Source organism: Neopelma chrysocephalum, unplaced genomic scaffold, assembly GCF_003984885.1.
Source record: "Neopelma chrysocephalum unplaced genomic scaffold, ASM398488v2 Primary Assembly neopelma1_61b, whole genome shotgun sequence".
NCBI lineage: Eukaryota > Metazoa > Chordata > Aves > Passeriformes > Pipridae > Neopelma > Neopelma chrysocephalum.
The window spans coordinates 3,256,252-3,280,332 of record NW_020897717.1 but is presented as its reverse complement, the minus strand read 5'-3'; the positions used below and the strand labels follow the sequence as shown (position 1 = coordinate 3,280,332).

The following is a 24,081-nucleotide window of genomic DNA, read 5'->3' as shown; positions in this document are numbered from 1 at the left end:
GGACTTGAAACAGTAAGAGCACCATGCATGTGCCTCCTCACACCCATGCACCACTCACGTGCTCACTATTCTGTGTAAGCCTAGTGCCTTCCTCTCAAGATCCAGGTAACCCATCTTAAACCTGTGCTTCTGGAAATCAAGTTCAGTCGTTGTTTCTCAGAGGAGAAGCTCAATTTCCATGTTCTTGAATTAATGACTCCCACCACTTGCACCCTGAGAGTTGCCAGTCACCATGTTTGCCTGTGTCTGTGTACACTAAGCACTGAACGAAGTTGCAGGTTTGGTTTCCTGGAGCAATTCTTTGCTTCCCTCAGATCTGTGAAGTTAAGTAGACTCCAGGGCCATGAAGAAGATGATACATCTGACTAAACGTGCAGCATTCCTACAACAATGGGGATTTTGCTGTCTTTGGCATGGGACTGGCCTAGAAAACAATGGCCTCGAGGAGTGTTGTGTCCCACTGGCCCATCCCTGCTTTCACTGACCCAGACAGCTGCTCTGTCAAGCAGGACCATGTTCAAGGGTTATGAACCCTGGATTTGAATTGTAGCCATTTGCAAGGAAATGGGGAAAGGAGTTTGAAGGCAGACCTATTATGAAAATTAAAAAGGAAAATAATAACAATGTGTGTGGGGGAAAAGACTGCTCTGGCTAGAAATTTAGCTGTTGAAGGACCCCAGCTGTAAACCCCAGAACTAGTCTGGGCAGTCATATCTCACTTGTGGATGTTTGATTCTGCTACTTTTCTTGAGGAGAGAGCAAGTCTGTTCTACTAGCATACATTTTCCCTGTAGTGCTGAATACCTCTCAAATAAAATTAAAGGAGCTCTTGGGAAAGGAGTTACATGTTAATTTGAAGGTCTGTTTGACTAATTCTTTCCTTCTTCATGTTGTTCCATGGCTCAAAACTGCCTTTTGGTGTCTCATCATCTCCCTTGTTTTCCAACTCTCTCTAATTCAGAGTTTCTTATAACTGGGAGGATGGCACCTCCCTCATTCAAGATCAGGCAGTGTCTCATGGCAACTGCACCAATTGTTGTCCTGGAAAAGTAACGCTGGGGAGATTCAGTAAGACGTTTTTGCTAAAGCCAAGTAGGGGAGGTGGAGAAGAGCCAACAGAGAACTCTGTGCTGCAGGTTGCCCATGTCTGTAGCAGCTGTGGCAGGGAGAATCTGAAATCTGGAGAAATGGAAATCAGTTCCCCATAGCAGAGGTATCAGTAATCATTGGTGAGCTCATCATCCCTTTCCGGTTTTGGGCCAGGAACCATTGTGTGAGACCAATTTCAGCAAAGTCTCTTTCCAGGCCTCTTGGAAGGGACTCTACTTAGTTGCAAAGATTCCCTGGAGTGGTCAGCCTCTAATGAATGAGTCTATATCACAAACAGTCTTATATGGGGCAGCACTGGTAGCATTTGCCTCTACTGGGGAAACCATCCCCCTGGAGGGTAAACTCCCTCCCTCTTTCCCTCCTAGAGGGAGATTGGGAATTATGCCCTCCAGACTGTGTGCATTCTCGATTCAAGCTGGAAACAAGGGGTTGCCTGTGGTCAGTTGTATCTTTGTATTATCTCTTCCTCACAAATACACCTTCCACTGCACCAAACCATACTGTTGGTGTTACAGGTTTTTAGGATAATGCAGCCTTTAGGTGAAGCCTGTGGTGAGAGTTTTATTTTGTCTTAGAAGTGAGCTTCCTTCTCCTTTGTAAGCTCACAGATAATTCTTAATGTCATTACTTTTGATTATATGATAGCAGCTTACTTTCTCTTCTGTAAGCAAAGCCAAGAGGAACTGCACTTTAACAGGGTGGGGCTTTTTTATTGTCTGTTGTATTTCAGGGCTTTAGACTTTAAGGGTCATGGGACCCTTTAGGACGTGGTCAATTCCAGCTGCAGCTAGTTACCATTACTCAGTTGACAAGCAGCAGTGTGGTGAGACAGATTTTCTCTCAAGTTTTTTCTTATATCTGCTAGTTTGTCTTTCATATTGAAAATCCCTCAAAGGTATAAGCTTTGCACTCAGTTTTCCTTAAATACCATCTGTTTATTTTACACAAACTTGTCTTTCCTTACTGGACATGTATGTAAAGTCAAATTCATGGGGAAGTTTGTTCATGCTTCCATCTAGCACAGAAGGAGTCCTTAGCCTGACAGAAGGCATGTCAGATGCTGGAGCTGAAGGACCCGGGTGTAAGACTGAGATCCTCATCAACAGGAGAGTGCTCTTTGATACATTTCCTGAAGAAAGACAGAAGGGTGGATGAGCTCCTGTCCTTTGTTTTCAGGATTGTTTTGTGCCATGGCTTGTAAACATTCAAGTATGTGAATTGAAGGTTTTCTTTTATTCTCCTTAATTTTTCAAAATGTCAGTCATTGACTCATCTAACTCCTATTTTAAGCATCTCGAACCAGTGGCATTGTGCAGTAGCTGTTTGACCTGCATGTGCTAGATGTCACTGCCTCTTTTTTGGAAGCAGCACCATGCTATATATTGACATTTATGTACTACAAAACCTGAAGTTGATAAATTTCCCACGCAGAGCCGCTAAACCTCACTGAAAACCTTGCTGTGTCCAAATGAAAGGTTTTTATGTGGGAATGAGCCACAGACGAAGGTCAGTACCTCTAGGGTTAGAATGGGAGCCTTAGCTTTTGTAACGGAGACAGGACCTCTGTCTGTCTGTACAGCAGCTTGCACAATGGCACCTCAGTGTCAGCTGTCCCCTCTGTGAACTGCCATGGTACAAACAAGGTATTATACCTGCTCTGGGGACAACTAGAAGTCTCTCTGTATTTGGCAGTGTTCCTCAGTGCCAGCTGCCTTTATTAAATAATGCGTGTGTGAATATGTACAAGAAAATTGTAGTTGTGGTGGGAAAAACAACCCCCTGCATTTATTTCAAGAATGTAGGCAGTGGGGATAAAACTGTGCCACTTGCCCGATTCGTTGTTTGACAGTTGAGAAAGTAGTTTGAAGACTAGCAAGAAAGGAAAATATATTTTTGATTTCCTGAAGAGCATTGTAAATACAGAAGGGCAAAAGGTAGTTTTAAAAAAGGAGGAGAAGAAAAGTGTCAATATGTTTTTGGGGGAACAAAACCTGCAAACACAATCCTGGAGGATGATCACAAAAATAGGTGTGTTGGCTTAATAGCTGTCAAATTTAGTATCAACCAGAATTTTTCTGTTATTGTTGTCTCTCTGCATCTGCTGTATGTGTCTTTCATAGGCACCTAGTTACTCTTTTGGGCTTCTGGGAGGCTGAAACACTCAAAGGATGTTTCCCTAGGGTGGTGGAGTTGAAATGGGTCTGTATCACTGTAATGGTTGCATACTGCCTCATCTTCTGTAAAAGTCAAGCACAGCACATCAGTCACACTTAAAATAGAAACACAGCATGAACCTGTTGCCACTGAATTCTGTAGCTTGTGAGGCAGCTAAGAATGATGGCAATGTTTGTTGTTATTCTGAATAAAAAGGTGTAAGGAATAGTGAAGTTCATCTTGTAGTGATGATGTTATTCCAGAACTGTTTCTTATAAAGGCTTCTTTAAGTATTGCATTTTCCTTTGACTCATTTTGATTTGGCAGTTGCCAGACACACAAACTAAGTTGTGTAGCTCAGAGGTTTGATCTAATAACTTCCAGGTATGCTCTATGCAGCCGAACAAAAGTCACTTTGGGTACAAGGTAGGTAAGGATTTCCTCTGCTTAGGAAACTCGGTAGCAGTGCAGTCTGTCTGACTTACAAAAGCTTGGTTTCAGATCTCTCAAGCCTCTCAAGAGGCAACTACCAAGTTTGTTCAGTGTTAGAACATGATTTGAGTGAGTAAGTGGGTATCTGTGTATACAGCAAGTGGTTTGAAGTCCACTGTCTGATTGAGAGCAAATGTTCCTGAAAAGTCTTGATAGACAAAAAATGTGAATTTTCAGTACTCTTGGATCATTTAAGGGTGTTCAGCAGTACTGTCAGATTCTGTCCTGGAGGGGACAGCATTATGGTATTGTTTGCATTTCTGTGAAATCCTGTTTCTTTTATTTCTGTTACATTCTTCAGGGTTGTCTTGTAGGAAAGCAAGCTGAGTCTATTCAGTGGTGGCTGGTGTGTGAACCTTCAAGGGGGAAGTGTTGGTACATACACAGGATGGCTAAAGTTAACGTGCCACTTTCATTTGTGGGTGCCATGCAAGATGATAGTGCTGTTGACAGGATGTGTCTTTATTTCGGAAGTGGAGATTTTGGAGATTCAGTTATCCACGTGATGTGGATGTGGTAAGCCATGATGATTACAAGCTTCGTGTCTGGGAGCCAAAGGGCAGGATATGTTCATTGTGCTTGGGAAAGAGTTGGTGGTGCATTAAGGTAGAAATAGCGGCAGGTCATGTGTTTTGTGTTGCTGCAAATAAGAGGATACGATGGGAGTTTGAGGTTGGGAGATGAGGATGTGTATAGAGGGAGGTGCTATGGCTGGGTATGTGTGGTTAGGTGGTATGGATGCCTGCAGGATATGAGAGTAGGAGGGTGGGGGAAGTGACTTGGGCAGCAGCAGGGCAACATTCAGTGTTCACAATGAAGCCTTTTCTTTCTCCTTGTCCCCTAGATCTCCTATCCCCCAAGTGATGAGGACAGCGATGACTCTGAGGAAGAGAACCAGGAACTTGCTCAGATCGACAGAGGTAAAGGGATGAGATAGGAGGATCCTGGGATACCACAGCTGAAGTCCATTTTGCTTTTCACTTGTACTTTTGCAAGTGCCTCCTTCTCAGTCCCCGGTATACCACAACCAGATGCATTAAATAAGTCACCTTGAAGCCTTTGAGACCTCACAAGGAGAAGCTAGCGTTACCAGATGCTGCAGTCAGGTTTTTATTACCAGAGATAGACATTGTTAACCATGTGTTAAGGTCTCAGTGTTGCAGATATGAGGCAGACATGGTCCACAATTGTGCCAGCAGCAGAGCTGGGACTAAAAATTTATCTACTATTCCATTCTTTTGCACCTTTATCATCTTTGTTCTTGGTTTCCTCATCCTTGCCATTTTGAGTTTTGACCTTCACATTCCTGATTCCTCTCCACTCCTTATCTGATGAGCTCTCTCCGTTCCTCCTGTACTGTTGGTATTGGGCAGCCCTATTCTTGCAACTAGCTAAGGGTGTTTGATAGAGAAGAGACAGGGGCTCATGATATTGTTTTTGGACTAGGTATGAAGTAGCTTAGAGCTGCAGGTGAAATCTGTAATAAATGCATCTCTTGAGCTATACTAAGTCTCTGCCATTTTTGCATGCCCTGTGCCCACCTTCAAGTGGATTCTTATGCAAAGGCAGAAGTAGTTAAATTCCTGACCCATGTCAAGTCAAATTCAAATCCCTGCTCCGTGTGCTTAACATAGAAAGAGCTCAGCAGAAGAGGTAAAGTGTGCCCAGATTATGGCTGAAGGCAGGCTCTCTTGTGTGACAAGTCTTGTAATAGAGGACTTGTATCTCCAGAAACCAGATCTCCCTTATTTGAGCCACAAAGGTGACACTTAAGAGTAACGTAACTTACTTGCCTCTTCTGCCCTGGGAACTGGTCACTAGAACTGAATATTTTTAGCTAGAGCCAAGTGCTGAGCAACACATTTGTAAGATCATGTCTTCTCCATCTTCAGGAGATGAGGTGTGTGACAGGTCCGTGTTCTTGCTCTGGAACTAGACTTCCAGGTGACAGCTTGAAAGGGGATGTATAGCTGTCTGGTCTAAACAAATGTCTGGAAACTTCCAAACGGTAGCATTCAGCTGAGGGTGTTTCATCTGGGGAAGAAAAGGTGGGAAAACAGCTCAGAAGTTTACTTGGGAGGGGATAAAAACAACAGGTCAGGAGAAAACAGGCCAAATTTATTAGGGCATGGGACACAGATCTGCTCTGCCATTCCTGTATCTCCTCCTCCCACTAGAGAGAAGACGGAATTGTACCTTGACCCCTCTGGCCACCAACCAGCTCCAGAACCAGGATAACCAATGCTGCAAGGTTCGGGCCCTCTTCCATGCCAACCTTGACCGCCACAGCTCAGAAGAGGAGCTGGAGCTCATCAACCGTGAGTTTTCCGCAGAGAAGCGGAAGTGGTCCCAGGTCAGCAGGCTTGCCTGCTGCAGCGACGGCAACAACACCTCCTCCAGTGACGAAGAAGTGAAGAACTTGTGCGCCATGTCCTTCCGGCCTGTGGCAGAGCAGGCCGATGGCCTGCACGCCAGCCCAAGCCCCGTGCTGTTCAGTGCCTCCCCTCCCAAGAGACTCCAGCCCCTGGTGCGGAGCCCAGCCTCCAGACCTTTAATCTTCACAAGCGTTGGGGCGGGCCTTGAGCAAGTCATGCCTTGTAAGAGACATCGACAAGGATATGGGGATAAGGTCAGGAGGCCCAGCCTTGACCTGGAAAAAATGCAGCAGGTAAGGCAGAACTTCACGTGAGGAAAGTAGCGTTGCTTGAAAAAAGAGGTGTTGTAAGCAAAGACAGAAAAGTGTTATTGAGGCAGGGCTCAGTAAATTCACAGGGTTGCTTCTTGTGGTCACGTCTCCAGGGGCATAGCTGGTACTTCTGCTCTCTGTCTCGGATAAACTAGGACTAAGTGTAGATACCTGTCTTGAGAGGTAAAGCTGCTGCTACTTGAGTGGCTCCTGCTACAGATGGACTGTTCTCTTGCAACCCTCATTAGGAAGGCAGGACTTGTACTGTCTGGTTCATTGCATGCAAAATAATTGGAGTTTGCTTTTGAGTTACCCCTGCTGCCATGATCTGACCTATATCACTTGCTCCAAAATAAATGATTGCTTAGGGATGTATAAAAAAAGCTTTTGATGTAAGTGGTTGTAGACTTGATGATGATAGCTATTTCCACACTGTTGACCTCTTTGAGCTCAGGTCTCTTTATGCCTCCTAGGAGTTTTATAGCAGTGTAAAACAGTGCTTTTTACCTTCTCAATACTTTAAAAACACAAACTGATTCCAGTTTGCTCTAGATGCAGTTACTCTTGATTTTGCAGGACTTTTGTTGGGGTCTACGATTGAGGTGTGGAGTTTGCATCGTCTCTGCGGAGCCTGAGAAATGGGGCATGCCTGGTACTGATGGGACAGGCTGCCCTGTGCAGTTCCCATCTGGTGCCCCTCTTTCAAAAGGCATTGGTGTAGAGTTAGTATTTCAGCTCTCTTCATTATTTGTTTTCCTTTTTGCACTGGGATAATGTCAGTTTGAAAGAGTATCTGCAGACATCTGCTGGCCCTGCTAAATTGCAGTAAGTTAAAAAACAATTATTTTTAGTTCTGAATTTCCTCTCATCAGGGAAGAATTTCGCTCTCTCTGGTTGTTTGGATGTACTAGTTTTAACCTTGCTAACAACACCCTCTTTAAAGCCTACAAGGTGGACCCACTAAAAGAAAGGACTATGTATTTATTTTCTAACATCTATAAAAGTTAGACTTCTCCATTTCCCCATTACATTGCTGCTTGTTCTCAGTCCTGCTGGCAGCATACATCCCATGAATACATAATGCAGAGACTTTTTTTCAATACAGTTTTCCTCATCCCCTCTTCACCCTTCTAGCCAAGTTTCTGCTCACAGAACATTCAAAAGGCCCAGTCTTGCATTTCACATCACCCAAATCTTCTACTGATACTGACAGACTTTAATTAGTCTCACATCCTTATGAGAGGAGAAGAAAGCTAGTAAGCCTGTGCCCAGCCTTCTTTTTTCTTTTTTTTTTTTTTTTTTTTTGTCCCCCAGAGTGCACATGAGTAAATGGGGAAATGTTCTTTTTGGCCCAGGTGATTTCTCTGATTTGGATCCCAGGCATAGCATCTGCCTGCTCAGCCTTAAGTTCCTTTCAGCACTGTGTTTGGGAGTGTTTTGGTGTGAAGGTTAGGGGCTAATTTAGATAAGCTTTCCAAACTGTTGTGGTTTTTTGGGGGGAAACCTTATGAGAACAATTTGTTTCCTGGTCCATCTTGCTCTCTATACTTCTGAATTGACTGTGGCAAAAATTTTTGCAAAAGAAATTGAAATCCAGAGTGGAGGTGGTGGTGTGTTTTTTTAAATAACATTTTTACTGTAGATGTCATTAACATTTCAGGTTATGGAAATCATGTTACAAAGAAAGGATAGTCAGTTGGTGTTTTTAATTTGAAAGAAAGTGTACTGTCAGGGATGACAAGACACACACATGCAAAGTGAGATGCAGCCTGAATATTTTAAGTGTTTGGTCATTTGTATTATTTTTTATAGTTTTATTTGGCTAACTTTGAGACAGTAACATCCTGAAGCTTTATGACGACTTTTTGCTCATTATCTGTACTTATTTCTCCTATGAAAATGATTCAGGACTTCCATATTCCCCTTATAAAATGGGGCCAGGGTGTTTCTTTTTTGGTCTGTTTCCATTTTCCAACAAAAGTGGTTCTTATTAACTGCCTGGGCAGCACTTGGCATCATGTGTTTTTTAGTCAGGTAAACAATTCTAATGAGGAATGGTATGAGGCTTCATCTGGGCTCTGAAATCAAGCTATTCTTGCTTTATGATTCTTTTCCTTTCCATCATATGCTTGCCCATGAGAATGCAGCTGAAAAATTTTTTTATCAGATAGACTCTTTTGAGCAACATCCCTGAACCTGAACCTTATTCCCATTCCTGCAGCTCTGTGCAGCTGACAGTTGACAAAGAGTATCAGGCAAGATTAATTTGTGCCAGAAGCAAATGTGTTCTGAGATAAGACACTCTGAGAGTGTGATGTGTATGGGTAACTCAAGGGTGGATGAAGAGACGCTGAGTGCTTTGCATCAAATTCTGTTTATGTCAGATGGTGGTGGAACATGGGTCCCAAGAGTTATGGTGTGAAGTGGCTCTGTGTTGGGATGCTTTAGCTATTCTTAGGGTTGGACAGACCAAGACAGCTTTTGCAGGAAGGCCATTTGGTCAGTGGCATGTGGTGTCCAAATGTTTCCCTGTGTTCCAATGAATTTGGTGCCATTTGGGAAGAAAGAGGAGCAAATTTGGGAGAGACAAGTGGGTTGGGGGCAATGTGAGTGCTTTTAAGGGGTTAGGGAATGCTGTACTTTCATGGCCTGCGAATAAATGAAAATCTCCATCATCCATACCTTTCAGTTCAACCTCCTGCAGCAGGGAAGGCTGCACAGGAGCAGGTTTAAAAAGTCCTGTTTCAGTTAGGTGTCCAGCCATGCCTTTCTAGCTTCACAAGGCAAAGTATTCTGCCTTTTTGTGTCCCAGACTTGAGTTTGGACAGTCAGTGGTATTTCCCACCCTGGCTGGCTGGTCAGCTGGTCACCCAGTCTCTCCCTGCTGAGGCTGAGCGAGGGCATTTCAATGCAACGCTTTTCTTCACTTCTCCAAAGGACTAGAAAATTACCTCAGAAGGCTTTTATTCTTTCCCTTAATTGGGCAGAAATACCTTGGCTTGTGCAGACACCCACATAGCTGCAGTGAATGCTCTCTCCCAGCTCTGCCTTGATCATGATCTTTGGGCAGACATGTCCTTGCATTCAGGCCCTGCTGCCAACCACTTGCTATTTAATGAAGGCTGTGCATGTCCTAGAAAGACTGTAGCTGCTGCCACCTGTTAACTTCACCTGTTGACTGGATTTTTTTGGCAACGATGAGAGCACAAAGTTAGGGAGAGTAGGGCCATCCTTTGATGGCTCAAGGTAAAGGCACCAGTGGATATAATGGTTAGCTGAGGTGTAAGGAAGTCCAGGGTGTCACAAAGACTTCTTGGAGCTGCTAAGCTCATTCCCAGGGGACTAATTGGTCTTGGCATGTTGTGTAAACTGATAGAGAGGAAGTAATGGATCCATCCTCCTGTATTGTTCAGTGGGACTGCCTGGATCACCTTTGAAATCTACTTACTGAAGCTTGGGAAGTCAGACTGTCAGCATTTGCAGGGAGAGACATCTCTTGGAGGAGAGCAGCTTTGGGGTGGTACAATGAGCAAAATCCAAATTGTCCTCATTTATGTGAGGGTAGGTGGCTGATATGAAAGCATTGTTTTAAAGTACAAGACAGAGGATTTGGGTACATGAGTGTATTTCCAGTTACACTATAAAGTCACTAGATAGGTTTCACAACTTGCTCTGAACTTTCTGCCATGGTTTGCTTACTTTTATGAGTAGATAGAATCATAGATTCATAGAATACCCTGAGTTGGAAGGGACCCACAAAGCTCATTGAAGTCCAGCTCCTGGTCCTGCAAAGGACAGCCCCAAGAGTCACACCATGGGCCTGAGCATTGTCCAAATGCTTCTTGAACTCTATCAGGCTTGATGCTCTGACCACTTCCCTGGGGAGCCTGTTCCAGTACTCAACCACCTTTTTCCTAATATCCACCTTAAACCTCCCCTGACACAGCTTCATGGCATCCCCTCAGTACCTGTCACTGGTTGTCTCAGAGAAGAGATTGGTGGCTACCCCTCTGCTTTTCTTTATGAGGAAGTTGCAGACTGCAATGAGGTCTCCCCTCACTCTCCTCTTCTCTGAACAAGCTGAGTGATTTCAGCTGCTCCTTGTTTGGCTTCCCCTCTAGAGTATCAATAACATTTTCTTACGGAGGCTTAGTGCATTATTTAAAATGCGTTGAGATGCTGGGATGAAAAAGGCCAGCACAGAAGAGAAAAATACATCCTGTGCTAACATTTGGATTGTTCATTCACTCCTTTGGACTAGTGACTAGTTTCAGTGCATGACAGGCGAGTGGAACTTCATGATTTGACACTGAAAGTGTCCTGGGTATAGTGTGAGCCCTGGTCTGGGCTTAGCTGTGTGATATCAAGACCATCTTTCTTCTACTGTGTATTTGAATACTGGCATTTTGGTTGGACTGGGCATTGGTGAAGTGATGAGCACTAAAAGCTTTCTTTGGGCCGATACTGGTTGTGCAGAGGCTGCACAACAGCATTCGCCACATGTGACCGAGGACCAGTGTGTGACCCCTGGTACGCCGGGGTCTGGGCTTTGGACTGTTAATGGCTCCAGGGTGAGATTTCTGTATCCTTAGCACAGCTGGGTTTTGCCCTTGGTTGTCTCTCTAGGACTTGAAAAATAGCTTCCAGATAGCTTCCACGTGTGAGCTCGTGAGTCCTTTTCACCTCTTGGCCTCCCCTTTGAATCCAGGCCTTCTCAGTTCCTGAGAATTGTTACCATCTGTTTGCCCATCTGAGCTTCTCTCTGTGACGAGAGGGTGCCGGAAAATCTACTGCTGGTGCTGGTAGTAGTTTAATCACAGTCTCTGCCCTGGGCCTCGCTCTCCAGAGTAACTGAGCAGAGTTCAGAGGCCTGTGCTGAGTGTAATGGCTTACACCATTTCCTAAGGGGCCCAGTGCCAGAACTTGTCTCTCAAGTGTGGGAAGTTGGGCCATAGCAGTTCTTTGTTCCTGGGTGCAGTAGAGCACTTGTTGAAGCAATATGATAAAGAAACTGTTGCAGAAACTGATTGTGCCAGTACAGAATGAGAAATTCTGCTTCTGGTAACCTCCTGCAATTTTGCTTTTATTTTTCATCCCCAGAAATATGCTATAGCAGCTGTTCTTCCAGCATAGAAGCCCCTGTCTATCTCACCCCTGCCAGTGTTTGGCACTGAAGTAGCCAGAAAACAAATGCTATGCCTGGCTGCTGCAAGGCAATCTGAGCATGAGAAAGTTTAGGGGTGAACATGATCGATGAGATTGTCTGGTCTACTTGCCTGCAAGGATGTAGTTCTGTGGCAGGAGGCTCTGGTATCTTAAAGATGTACCATATGAGTGGGAGATAGAGCATGGTAGAGTTGTCTTGTTCTTTGTGTCTTTGGAGGAGCTGACATGTTCCCTTCTGGTTTGATCTCTGTTATAAAGACTCTCTGGCTCAGTGCCACCCAGCTGATGTCTGGTTTGCTGATTAAGGCATTGGTAGTCTGACAGTGGTGGAGAGGGGGAGGGTGGGAAGAAATTGTGTGGTCCAGGAGGTAGAGAGAGAGACTCAATAGCAAGGGAAGGCACGAGGAACCCCACCCAGCCCCAGGGAGGTGAGTATGACTGCCAGACAGCAGATACCTCTGTCTCTATGTCTCTTAAGTGTTCCCTGGATGGCTATCTAATTCATGCAAAAACATTAGGAAGTGCCTGTGCACTGCTGCAGCTGGATGAATCGGAGCATAAGAGAGCAGTAACCCATGTAGAACTTGGCCTGGCTGCTTCTAGAAAGCATCATGATTTCCTCTTCTTTTCTGAAGGAGGCAACTGAGTTTTCACTTATGGTAAGGTTCATCTGCTGCCAGCTTGTAAATGCCAAAGGCAAGGCAGGCAGGATAATCTAGTCCTATTCTCAAACTTTCAGCATCAATCAGTGTTCCAGTGGTTAGAGCATTTTCACAGAATGGTTGAGATTGGAAAGGGCCTCTAGAAGTTATCTTGTCGAACCTCTCTGCTCAAGCAGGGTCATCTGGAGTTCAGATAGCCTGTACATCACCAGCTTCTCCATGAGGATCTATGTTCTCTGTACAGTGTTGAAACGCAGAATTAATTTAAATGGAAGAGATCTGTTCCACTTCTGCCCTGCCCCGTGATATCTGTTGATACTATGTTCACCTTTCAGGTGTGCTGCTAGCAGACTTTCATTCTGATCACACGTCTCTTGGATCTCTTCCACTGTTGTGCCAGCCCTGGCACAGAGTGTGTTGGCTTGTCCATTCCTAGGGCCAAACTTTTTTCCCTTAATGTTTTGCCTCCTTGTTTTGCCTGAGTGCATCTTTGATTTGTATTACGTGGCTTTGTAACATGTGCAAAGGCAACAGTTCAAGGGGGAGGTAGACAAGTGAACTTCTGTCTGGAAATACTTACCGATCTCTTTTTCCCTGCATATCTGGCTGTGTAACTTTGCCTTTTCCTGGAAGCTTGCATGTTGGTGAATATAGCCATTTGGACTACCATGACAGTGTGAACCAGTAGCTATCTGCTGAAACATCTGAAATGTAGTTCCTCGAGGTGCTGCTGTGAATCATGTAAGAGTAGGGATTGCGTTGGTCAGGGTGATTTTTGAGGCCACAAGAGAGCTTTGTTGAGCAAAAGGAAGATGAGGGAAGGAAATTAGGTGTGGCTGAAGTTTGGAGAGTATATGTTGAAGACAGTAGAGATCTGTAGAATAGGAAGGTTAAGAATGGTGGAGACAGAGCAAGAGAGACTAATTTTGTTGTATTAGGATTTGCAAAGGGACAATATTAGCACCTGGCACCAGAGGCAGTAAATGATGAACCTGAGGTTAAAGCCAAGGGCTTATCATTTAGATTGGCAGGCTTGCTGGCTACCTTCCCAACCCTGCTGTCTTTCTCTTTTTCTCAAAGCTCTTAAGCCTGGTAAGAAGGTATTAAACTAGAGCTGATTCTTTGGCTGCAGACCAGAGAGAGGAGATCAAATGGGCATATGGGCACCACTGGCATGTGGCCTCGGGATGTGACTTAGAGAGAAGTCCTGAGTGGTGCTGGTGATACTGTGTAGGTCTTGAACTCCTGGTCTGACTCTGGGGGCTAGGTAGGCATGGGAGGAGCAAATCTGGGGGGTAAATCACCTGAAAGTGGCTACCAGAAGCTCTGCATGTGAATGGACAAAGCTGGAGTTTTGACCACAGAGAATAATTCCTACTGGACTAGTAGAAGGAAAAGCCCAGTCTCCCATATCTACTGGCAGTGTTTTATGATGGGCTGCCAGCTGGTCACAGAAAACATCACTCAGCAAAACCAAGAGCTCCTAACTGCAGCAACAACAAAACTGGGTAAAATGTGGTTGGAGGTGGGGTGAATGAGAGTCACAGAGTAGGTGCCGGGTTGGATCCCCAAGGGTGGCCATCCTGCAAGGTATCCCTGTTCTGTCTCTTGTGTATTGACTGTTGCAGGTCCTTTTCCAAGAAGGTTTTCCGAAGGATATTTTTGTTTCTTGTTTTGACACAGTATAGTGTAAAAGGATAATGCTGGCATGTTCTCTTTCTCACATCCTGAGTTCAGCCTAAGTAACCTCTAGGGCCTGGCAGATTCAAAAGTTTTGCTGCAACCTGTTTATATTTTCCAGCAACGCCGGTTTGGAGATGTTGCTTGGAAGGGAAGGTCAGGACCTTCTCTACAGTGCTCTTCTCTGCAATAGGGCTGGATTCTCCTCACCTCCCCCAGCCTTGGTGTGTCTGGACTAGAAAGGCTGCTTGGGTCCAGTCCCAATGTACTGTTGTGCTGGCCAGATACCTCTCCCTGCCCACTCCTCCCTCAGCATGTGGCTCATTGTGATACAAATATCTCACCCTTGCCTGGGGAGAAAAGGAGTTTGCAGGCGGCTCCACCATATGCTGTCACTGCCCAAGTTGTATTTGGTGTGCAGATGAATGGATATCTCTTCAGGCATGATAAGTTGTGACTTTTGCTTATGCTAGCAACGTCCAAAAAGGAGAAAGCCTTACAGTTTAGTTCTTTGGAGGATTAGGGAAGTGGCTTGAGGAGACTGGGGAGGGTGAATGGCTGTTTAGAACCAATCTGGTTATTCCTTATATAGTCCAGAGAGCATCTGATGGTGGTGGCACTTTTCTACTTGCTTTTCTGACTTTATTATATAGGTTAAGAAACTACAATGAACAGTAGAGATAGACTAGGCTTTTTTCCCCCCTTTGTTTCTACCCTACCACCACTAAGCATTGAATTTCCTTAGAATTCAGCAGCCACAAGATAACGGGGACTGCTGCGGCTTAAAAATCAGATGGTAAGAGACTTGTTTCAAAGCACTACAAAGGAGAGATGGTAGCTTTTCACTGGCATTGCTTAGCCCTGTATCTGTGAAGTAGGACACCTTCCTTGCCCAACATGGCTTGGCACTGGGGCACTCGTGTCTGAAAGGTGACATGGGTGTGCTTTGCACCCTGTGGTCTCCCCATGGGGCACTGCCTTGAGTGAGAAGGAAGGAGAGAGGTGGTAGTGTGGGTTTGGAAACAGCAGAAACAGGGCAGTTGTGTGATGGTGCAGATTAACTATTAATGTCGGGTGTTTGTGCTCCAGTTTTGACACCACAGACAGAAAGCAAGCAGCTTGTCCTGGGTGTGTCTGAGACTTGAAAGTGCAGCAGCCATTACTCTTCAATAGGCAGAAGCCGGCTGAGCTTTTAAGGCCAAGCCCGTGACTTGAGTAAACACTCTAGGAAATGCTGTTTTTGAGACAAACTTTGGCATGGTAGAATAGCCAGCCTGGCTGTCAACAACACAGCTGTCCTTGGCGTGGACTGGGGTTTAGCTCTGATTTTCTACCTTAGCTCTGAATAGCCTCTCCATTGTTGGCTCACATGAGAACCACACTGCTGGGCTCTGCTCGCGCTTTCTTTCAGCCTGTTGATGTCAATGGGAGTTTTGGGCATTGGTCCACAGCTCATCTCTCAGGAGGAGGCACTCAATAGAGGCATCTACTTCCCATGTAGACGGAGACTGAGTTAAACCAGAGCAGATTCACTTGTGAAACTCCCTGCCCTGTTCCAGGGCTGTGATCCCAGATGCATGCTTCTTGTTGAGCTGCAATTGGTTTTGAGGAAATGATGTCTGATAAATCAGAGTTGAACCCTCCTCCTCCAAGCCGAAAAACATGTAATTACATTTTTTCTAAATTCAAGGTTTCAAAAACATAGGTGTCCTAGGGGCCACAGGTAAATTTAAAAAAGCACAAATGAAGGTGCTTAAGAGAAACCCTATGAAGTTTGCTGGTTTTCATTATTGAACATAGTCTTTTTGGTCTCCTGTTGGACTTTGCTCCTGCAAAGCAATTTCCATAGGGATGAATTTACAAAACTGAGGATCCTCTGGAGCGTTAGGAACTTAAGGTAAATAAAGTCTGTGGTCATGTCTATACAAGGGTAAACTATATTTTTAATTAAAAAATGTGCTTGTGTTTTAAAATCTGGCATACTCTTGCAAGCTGTAATTTCACCTTTGATTATGGAAAAAATAGGTTGATCAGCTGTACAAAGGATAGAACCCTGAAATGCTTTGCAAGTTACATTGTAATCTTATTGTAAGCATGCTCTTTTGTACAGCATAAATAAAATCTTTTGTCTACCTGTGGAGGCTTTAGAAACTGTCTATCTTGCATATCACTTTAGAGGCTTATCAAACAGTCCTATAGGCTCTGCCATGATGGTATATGGGCATATTATGTTTAAGAAACAAAGAACAGTTTAAAAAATCATTTTCCAAATTGCAGAGCCAGAGGATCTGTGTAGTTCCTAGTACAGGTAGAATATCCTTAAATAGAGCTAGTCAGATATCTGGTTTTCTCACTTCTGTAAACCTGTTTCTCGTTTCATTAGAGGTGATGTGGTTTGCAGTTGGGCGAACCACTGCAGGTCAGGGAATGCTGTCAGTTTGTTCAGGAAAGTTTGTTACTGCTCCTGTTTGTTGTATGTGCAGGAAAGACAGACAAACCTCACAAAAGAACATGGTGCACCTGACTAGGTGATAAGATATTGAGTGTACCTTAATGTAAGTCTTAATCTAAGATGTGGTGCTTTGTTCAGAGCTCTGATGGAAATAGCACAGTGAATTCATGATGTTTTCATTGTAGTACTGCATTTGGTGTGCTATCAAATCAAGCTCTTAACTAATTTTCAACTTAATATAATGTCTTGTCAGCCTCTGAAATAATACAGCCAGCTCTATTAGTTTCTAATTATTGTTAGCAGAATGAGTGTAATTTTGAGCACTGGAAGTGGTGCTCTTAGAAAATATTTTCTGAGCAGAAAGATTTATAGTACAACTTTTTTAGTATTCTTGTATCTTCTCTTTCACAATACACCAATGTTCTGTTCAAGCCTGACTGCTACAAGAAGTGGGAAAGGCTAATTCTTCCCATTTGCATTTTGCAGACTCTTACTATGGGCAGTTATGCTAAACAGACTATGGACTCTCTCTAGAGCTGAGTGAAATGGTAAACCACAAGAAGCTGAAAAAAATCAGATTGCTATCTCGTGATGTGGCTGCTGGTAGGGTTAGAGGTAGAAAGCAGCTGTAACTGCTGCTGCAACTGTGAGACTTGCCTGTGTTGCTCAGTCCACTGTATAAAACTGTACTGAATTGAGACACTGGTTCACAATGTTTCAGATGCCAACATTCAAATAATTTAAACACCCTCAAAACAATTCATATAAATGTGGTATAAACTTTTGCTTTATTATCAACCTTTCTCTGCACAGAGGGTCTTACCTGAATATCTCAAGACCAAGTTCATTATCTTTTTTAATAAGTTAATCTGAACTTTTGCTCTTCTGCAGTGTGGTGGGTGAATGGACCCTCTTGGTCCTGGGACTTGACCATTTCATAAGCGTGAGACGGGCCAAAAGCCTGAACTGAAAGAAGGAAACACTGAAATGATTTGTGTATTAAAATTGATGCATGTGTTATGAGCACTGGCACGTGTTATACAGGCTCTGATATGGATCTTGCAAGCTATTGAGTTGAAGGTTTATTTCCATCTACTTGGAAAGTGGATCTTGATGCAGACAGTGGAGTTGCATGCATGAGGTCAGCAGTTCTCCAACTAGCTCTTCATGCACAGCTTTGGGCACAGCTCTAAGGCTTGCTATGCCCTGCTAACACCTGTTTAGAAGGGCAGTGGCCTGCTTCTGGTTCTGAGCTGGTACATCACTGCCCTTGCACAGGGGAGTTTCAAAAATTAGCAGGAGTAATGTTTATCCAATAGTACCCGTGGACAAGTAGAGATGCTGAAGCTCAATCAGCATTGGAGTGTCCAGGGAAAAGCACTGTTTGCTGAATTGGTTGTATTGTTCCTTGCACTGGGGAGAGTTCCCTGGACCATCTTTGTGCCATCTCAAGCCACGTACAGCTGTGAGGGTGTGAACAAAGGGATGTAACATGGTAGCAGGATCAGCAAGTGCTGATCACCAACTCTGAAGGGGACCATACAGTTACTTAAAAGGAAGGACGATGCACCAGACAGGGCATACTGACTCCTCAGAAATATTTGCAAGCTATTCACATGGGTACAGGCCTAGGCCAGCCCTTCCAAAGTTGGTAAGTCAAACCCCATCACAAGCTCTGAGTTCCAACTCTCAAACACCACCCAAGGCCCTGTGTGCTGTGCAGTGTTGTGCTGTGAGACAGGTGTGGGCAGGCACTGCTGCGTGTGGGCATGGGAGAGTGCAGTCATTAGTTATGTTCTGCCTAAATGGATTAGCTCCGTGGAGTAAGAGGCCTTTATCCTGTTAGCTAGCTAGCTGCTTCAGCATGTTCCCTTGTCACTAATGTGTAAGTGAGGTTCAGTCGTGCAGGGGAGCAGGGGAACAAGTAAGTGGTTGGGTGGGGAATGTGGGAACAGTTGGGTTACATCATCATTTCTCTCTGTGTTTATTAGTGTTCTACTACTCCCCCTTCCTGGATGTCTATTTGAAGACAAAAAAGGGTCTCTCTAGTTTGTTAATTATCTTCTGGCCTGTAATTTCTAATATAGTATTTGTTTCTTTTCTGCATAAAATTCCATTTGTGAGTGCTCCCAGCAGCACCAGCTGAACCCAAGGCAAAGGTTCCCACAGGGTAACTTACCTTGCACTCACCTGGAGAGGGTGGGAGGCAATTCAGAGCCACCTTTTGAGGTTTCTATTGTGAAGGTCCAGGCCACTGACAAATCCTTTTCTCATTTAGTGCAGTGGGTGTACCCTATATTGCCCTATTTTTGAGAAGCTCCACTAAACCAACCCTCTGGCTGAAAATCTGTTGAAAAGGTGCATATTCCAGGTTCTCCTCAGAGAAACCCACTGATTTCCAATGGATGTTTTCCATGATGGATTAGATAGATGTGGTATGGATTTTATGCCTCCTGAAAAGTCCCTTATGCTATCTATACTTCATGGCAGGTTTTTGGTCTGACAAAGAGGCATTGAGGTCCAAGAATTTTTACTTTTAAACATTAACATCTAAAACATTCAGGTTGGCTAAAAACCCTGAAGAAATTGCCCTAAAAACCTAGACTTGAAACCATTTTGAGCTGGTTGTTTCAGCTTTTTTTTTTTTTCCTTTTACCTTCCACATGTACACCTATCCTTTTCTGGGGCAAACCTGTGCAAGCATGCAGTCTCTTCTGGAAACCTGGTGTTCCAGATGCTTGGCTGTTCACTTTGTGGCTGGTGTGCACGAGGCCCTGTAGCTTTCACAGAGCATTTGGAATGTCCTGTAGTTTTTTCAGTTAATTGAGGATGGTGTAAAGGCACATGCTCCTGTGTCCTCTGGGTTTGGAGCAGCCATCTGTGGATTCTCTTCTTCTTTGTGTCCCTGTAATGTCACAGCTGACAAGAATCTGTACCTTCCCCTGATTTTAGAATTTTTTTTTCCTCTTTCCCAGGGTATACAGCTGTGTGACTTTCAGAGCCCTTTCTGTATCTCCCTGCTTAAAGGGAACTCTGCTTACTCTATTGCCTGACTTGGGCTAATGTCTTAACCCCTTCTTGGTGCTTGTGGTGACAACATTTGAACAGCAAATGGTGGAAGAATCTAGGGCTGCTTGTTTCAAGCCCTCAGCGCTGCCATCTTCCATGTGCTGCGGCAGCAGTGCTGAGGGGAATGGATTAAAGCTGCAGGAGGCAACATGCCTTCTGCCCTAGCTCTGCCTATGGCAAAAGTCCATGGGGAGGGAGGGCTTTGGCCTCACGTCCGAGCCAAGACTTCAGTTAGAAGTGAGACAAACTATAGAGACATCAGATGATATGTTAGACTAGACTGGACATTCCCTGTGGACAGCTTTGGAGCCAAGGCCAGGAGTGAGGGGAAGAAACAGTCACGTTGGCAGCCCTGACATAAAAGCCTTGTAAGCTTTCTCTCAGGGGCTGCTGCCATGCTTGCCAGCTGTGAAACTAGACCTCCCTGTCCCTTTGCACCCCTCCTCCCTTCACAGGCTCTAGTGAGCAGGAGGGGCAAGCCCAGCATTTGAACTTTGGTAACTTTGGCATGTGCAGATGAGTGATAGGGAATTAATGAATCCTGCCTGTTCTTTACATTTTTGTTACTCCACAGGTGCTGGAGTTTTTGGTCAGATCTGTTTCCTGCACAAATGGAGCTTTGCATTTTTTCCAGGCCTCAAAGAAAACTCAGTGAGGGATTTGGGGTTGGCATAGAGTGAATAGATGAACCATCTGATGTACCCTGCAGATCAGCAGACTCAGACTCTGCCAGACCAGCAGGGGAAGCGGCTGCTGAGCCAGAGATGCTCCATAGAGAGTGTTCACTTCCTCCATCCCCAAATTCAAATCAAAGGGCTGGTGGTAAAAGTGCCAGGGCAAATCTGGCCTGTTTTATCTGTTCCTAGGAGGATGGGGCTTCTGTACAGATCCAGAGCATATCTGGAGACTATATGCCACAAAGAAGACAGAGGAGCAGTAGAAAACCTGTAGTCACCTACAGACAGGCAGAGAGTCTGTTTGCTTAGACCACAACTGTGTGAGTAGGTAGCGCCGTGTTTGCATTAACTGTGGCTCTAGGATATGGAGGTAGAACTTCAAAAAGTAGCCTGTAATTTGAATAATGTTATCTGCTTTCTGGGCCTTGGGAGCAGTGGGAATTTGGATGCTCTGCCAGGTGGCAGGCCTTGCTGTCCAGACTTTAGCTCACTCTCTTCTGTAGTGGGTGTTGACTAGGCCCAGCAGCCTGGTGCCACTCTGCAGGGATCACCTGCAGGGATCACCTTTCTTGATTGGGGTGCAAGTGGCCTGTGTGTGTTTGGAGGGCAATCCCTGGTGGGATTGACTTGCTATTCTGCCACTTAAGACTTATCTGTGGTTCAGGGGCATTTCATATTTGCTGTAAGCTCTCACCCATTTCACTTCAGCAGTGATAGCTGAGCCCCTCCCAGTAGTGCACAAAATAAGGTGATTAATGACACCATGTTGGAGGGGTGACCACAGAAATAATTTTATTGTGGTTTTCATGGTCCACTGCTTGAGTGTGATCCTGGGCAAGTCCGTGCAGTACATCTTTATTGGAAGGCTTGTCTGGCTTTTTTTAGTTATTTTTTAATTTGAATTTGTTCTCAATGATCACTTAGTAATTAGCATTTTCTCTGTTGCCCTGTCCAGAGGCATTAAGCCATCAGTGTTTGCACTGTATGGAGACTGTGGATTTGAGGCACTTAGTGGCAGAGGTGCTGCCTGGAAAACTGAGGTTCTCATCTTGATAGAAATGGGAGCCCTTTACCACAGTGTTAAGAGACCAAATGTATTGATGTTTTGAAGGGGCTTCAGACAGGTTGAAAATAAATGTGGCAAAAAAAGCGTTGATGACTAATTCGACAGAATGTGAACTAGAAATAACCTTCTAAAGAGTTCAGAGGCTTTTCAGGATGTTTCACAGCATCTTTGCAGCTTACAGTGTTTGGATACCAGGGTTTGTTTTTGCAGGAGGGGACCATTGGCCAAATCATTTGAATTGGCTTGTATTTTAAAGTGCTGTGAGGCTGTTAACTTGTGTTGGAGAAGTCTGGAGACTGTGACAGATGATAATCATTATTTAAGGCTGTGGCTGAACTATAGCCTTCAGGGTGCTGTATTGCTTCAGGGGCTGGGCAGGGAACTTGTGTCCGCCTCTGGCACATGGATGCACTGGATAACAGACAATGGGTGCTTCCCTGGCACAGGGCATCCCTGGTGGTGCAAATGCAGAGCATGCTCAGGTGACTGCTGGGAAGGCCTGGCCCTCTTATTTCTCTGCTGATTTAAGTCGGGTATGCCTGAGAGCCTGAGCCTGGATGGAGGGTAGTGTCAGCTGGAGTTGCTTCAGCTTAAAAGCAGTAAGGAGGAGCCTCTGACTTACTCTTTTTCTGTACTGTTTTTGTACTGCAGGGCTAAGAGTGGATGCCGATGTCCTAGCAGCACTGCTCAGAGCCAAGGAATTAAAAACCCCAGTTCAAAATCAACCTACAAAATAGCCTTTTTTTTTTTTTTTTTTTTTTTTGCTTATTATCCTCCTAAATCTATTGGGAGGGCAGACCTGGCTTTCCACTTGCAGAGTGCCCATCACCATGTTGGCAAAAGGACAGGAGCCATGGCCCTGCTCCCTCATGCCCTGCCACATGGGCATGCATTGCTCTCCCGGGTGGAAGATTTCTCCAAAGCAGAGGGCACTGGGCTGTGATATTTAAGCCTGGAGATGCCTGAAGCTGTTGAAATGGGAAGATGAAGGCACTGAGCTCTGGCTGGGGCCTTGCTGGGGTTTCATGTCTGGCTTGTGGAAACACTGCCTTTGGGGGGGTAGCCAATCCTCTTCCTTTAGTTTAGCCTGTGCTGTTAAAAGGGCTCTGCTGAAATCCTCTGCTCCATTAGTAGCATGAGGCTGCTGCTGGTTTGCCTGCATGCATCTCTCTACTCCGGTGGCTCACAGCTGTGGGCCCCTGCGCCCCCTGGGCTGTCTGTCTGTGCCATGCAGTGGGACAGAGGTGGGACTTGGTCAAGCAGAAGCTGTGGCTGCAGTGTGCTGCACAATGGCCACTTTGTGCAGCACCCTGACCTCATCTGCCCACTGTGCTGCCCTGCGCCTTAACCCTCTGCACACCCCCCCCGCCCGAGCAGTGGTGGGGCAGGGGACAGGCTCTGATTGGCAGCTGGTGGGGAAAGCTGTTCCTCCTGGCCCAAACCCATCTCTGAAGGTTGTTAGGAAAGGAGATCAAGCAGGCTTCTTGCTCTCAAATGCCTTCCCGGGAGAGAAGGGCCACAGGTCCACGCTTCCCCAGCCAGCTCACCGTGTGCAATGGGAGTGGTGTTGGGCTGGAGCTCATGAGTGGGCACTGACTCTGCGCCGGCATCCACTTCACCTCCCTGTCCCAAGATGCGTCTTGTTGAGGCCCCTTTAGCCCTCTGCCCAATGGGCCATGGAGCTGCCTCCCTGCCCTGTGTGAGGCAATTTTCTCTCTGCACATTGCATCACTGGGTATGGTTTCTCCCTTTGCATCAGCCTTCTACCGTGACTTAGAGTGCGATTTCTCCTCACACTGTAATGTTTCTTCTTTCAGTTCTTTTTTCTTTTTTTTTGAATAAAGCAAGGAACATCATCAGTCTGTTTCTCTATTCTCTGTGCTAGACATTCAAGCTTGGTCTGCCTTCTTGTACCTGAACAGTTGGGAAATGGGCTGGTAGGGTTAACAGCATGGAAGTAAAACAAGGCTTACGGATCGGAGGCTTTTTCTGAAAACTTGCAGTGCTTAAAACTTTGTATTCTGTCAAGAGCTTTAAGATGTCAACAACAGAAAGATGTGTCCATACCTTCAAAGTGCACCAGCCCTTCTGTGGAAGGTTCCCAACAAACTAAAGAAAGGCAGACTTCTGGCCTGCCTGATGTTCTTCTGCAAGTCTGGTCTTTGAGTCAAGATACAGCACAGATTTTTTTTTTTAATTACATTTTGAAATCTTTCATTAAGCAAGTGAAAATCCCTGCAAAATTCTTGAGTTGTAACAAGCTGGTTGTATACCAGTATGTAGCATTTGATGAAGTGTGTCATTAAATGATGAATTGTGTTGAACTGAGAGTTCCTGTGTTCTTTTGCATGAAATAGACTAAACTGGTCTGAAAAAAACAGTAATAGTTAAACTGCATCCAACTCTGGACAGTTCCTTGGGTTTAAAACTGTGACCAGATAATAAAATTAAATAATAACAATTAAAAAAAAGACCCAAAACACTAATGGACAAAAGAGTTGTTGCTTTGTCCTATGGAGGTAGTGAAAAGGAAACTATTCTAAAACGAGAAATGTACGTATAAAAAGCAATTCTGTCAGAGACCAGCAGGAGAGACTTTTTAATTGAAATAGGGATGCTGTGTCATTTTCTTCTACCTGCAGAAAAGGAAATGGAAGAATGGGTTTTGGAAACCATACCCTATGGTTTAATCCCAGCTCTGCTACTAATATTCTCCATGACCTTTGATTTATCTCTTTTCTTTGTCATAACTCCCAGAAAATAACTTGAGGAAATAAAACTGCACTTTCACATTGGTTAGGAATGATCCCAGGGTTACTAAACTGAACATGTCACCTTTCTTGTAGGCCATTCTCCCTGCTTTAGGC

General features: G+C 44.8%; 1 protein-coding gene across 5 annotated transcripts in view; it reads left to right on the top strand.

Annotated features, from left to right (window-relative positions):
* Positions 1-24,081, top strand: part of LOC113966865 — a 56,734-nt gene that overhangs the window by 11,883 nt on the left and 20,770 nt on the right. For all 5 annotated transcript variants that reach the window (XM_027681946.1, XM_027681945.1, XM_027681944.1 and 2 more), the window contains 2 exons: positions 4,601-4,676; positions 5,934-6,424. In XM_027681946.1, the coding sequence (XP_027537747.1) occupies positions 4,601-4,676; positions 5,934-6,424 (567 nt within the window). The remainder of the gene's footprint in view (positions 1-4,600; positions 4,677-5,933; positions 6,425-24,081) is intronic.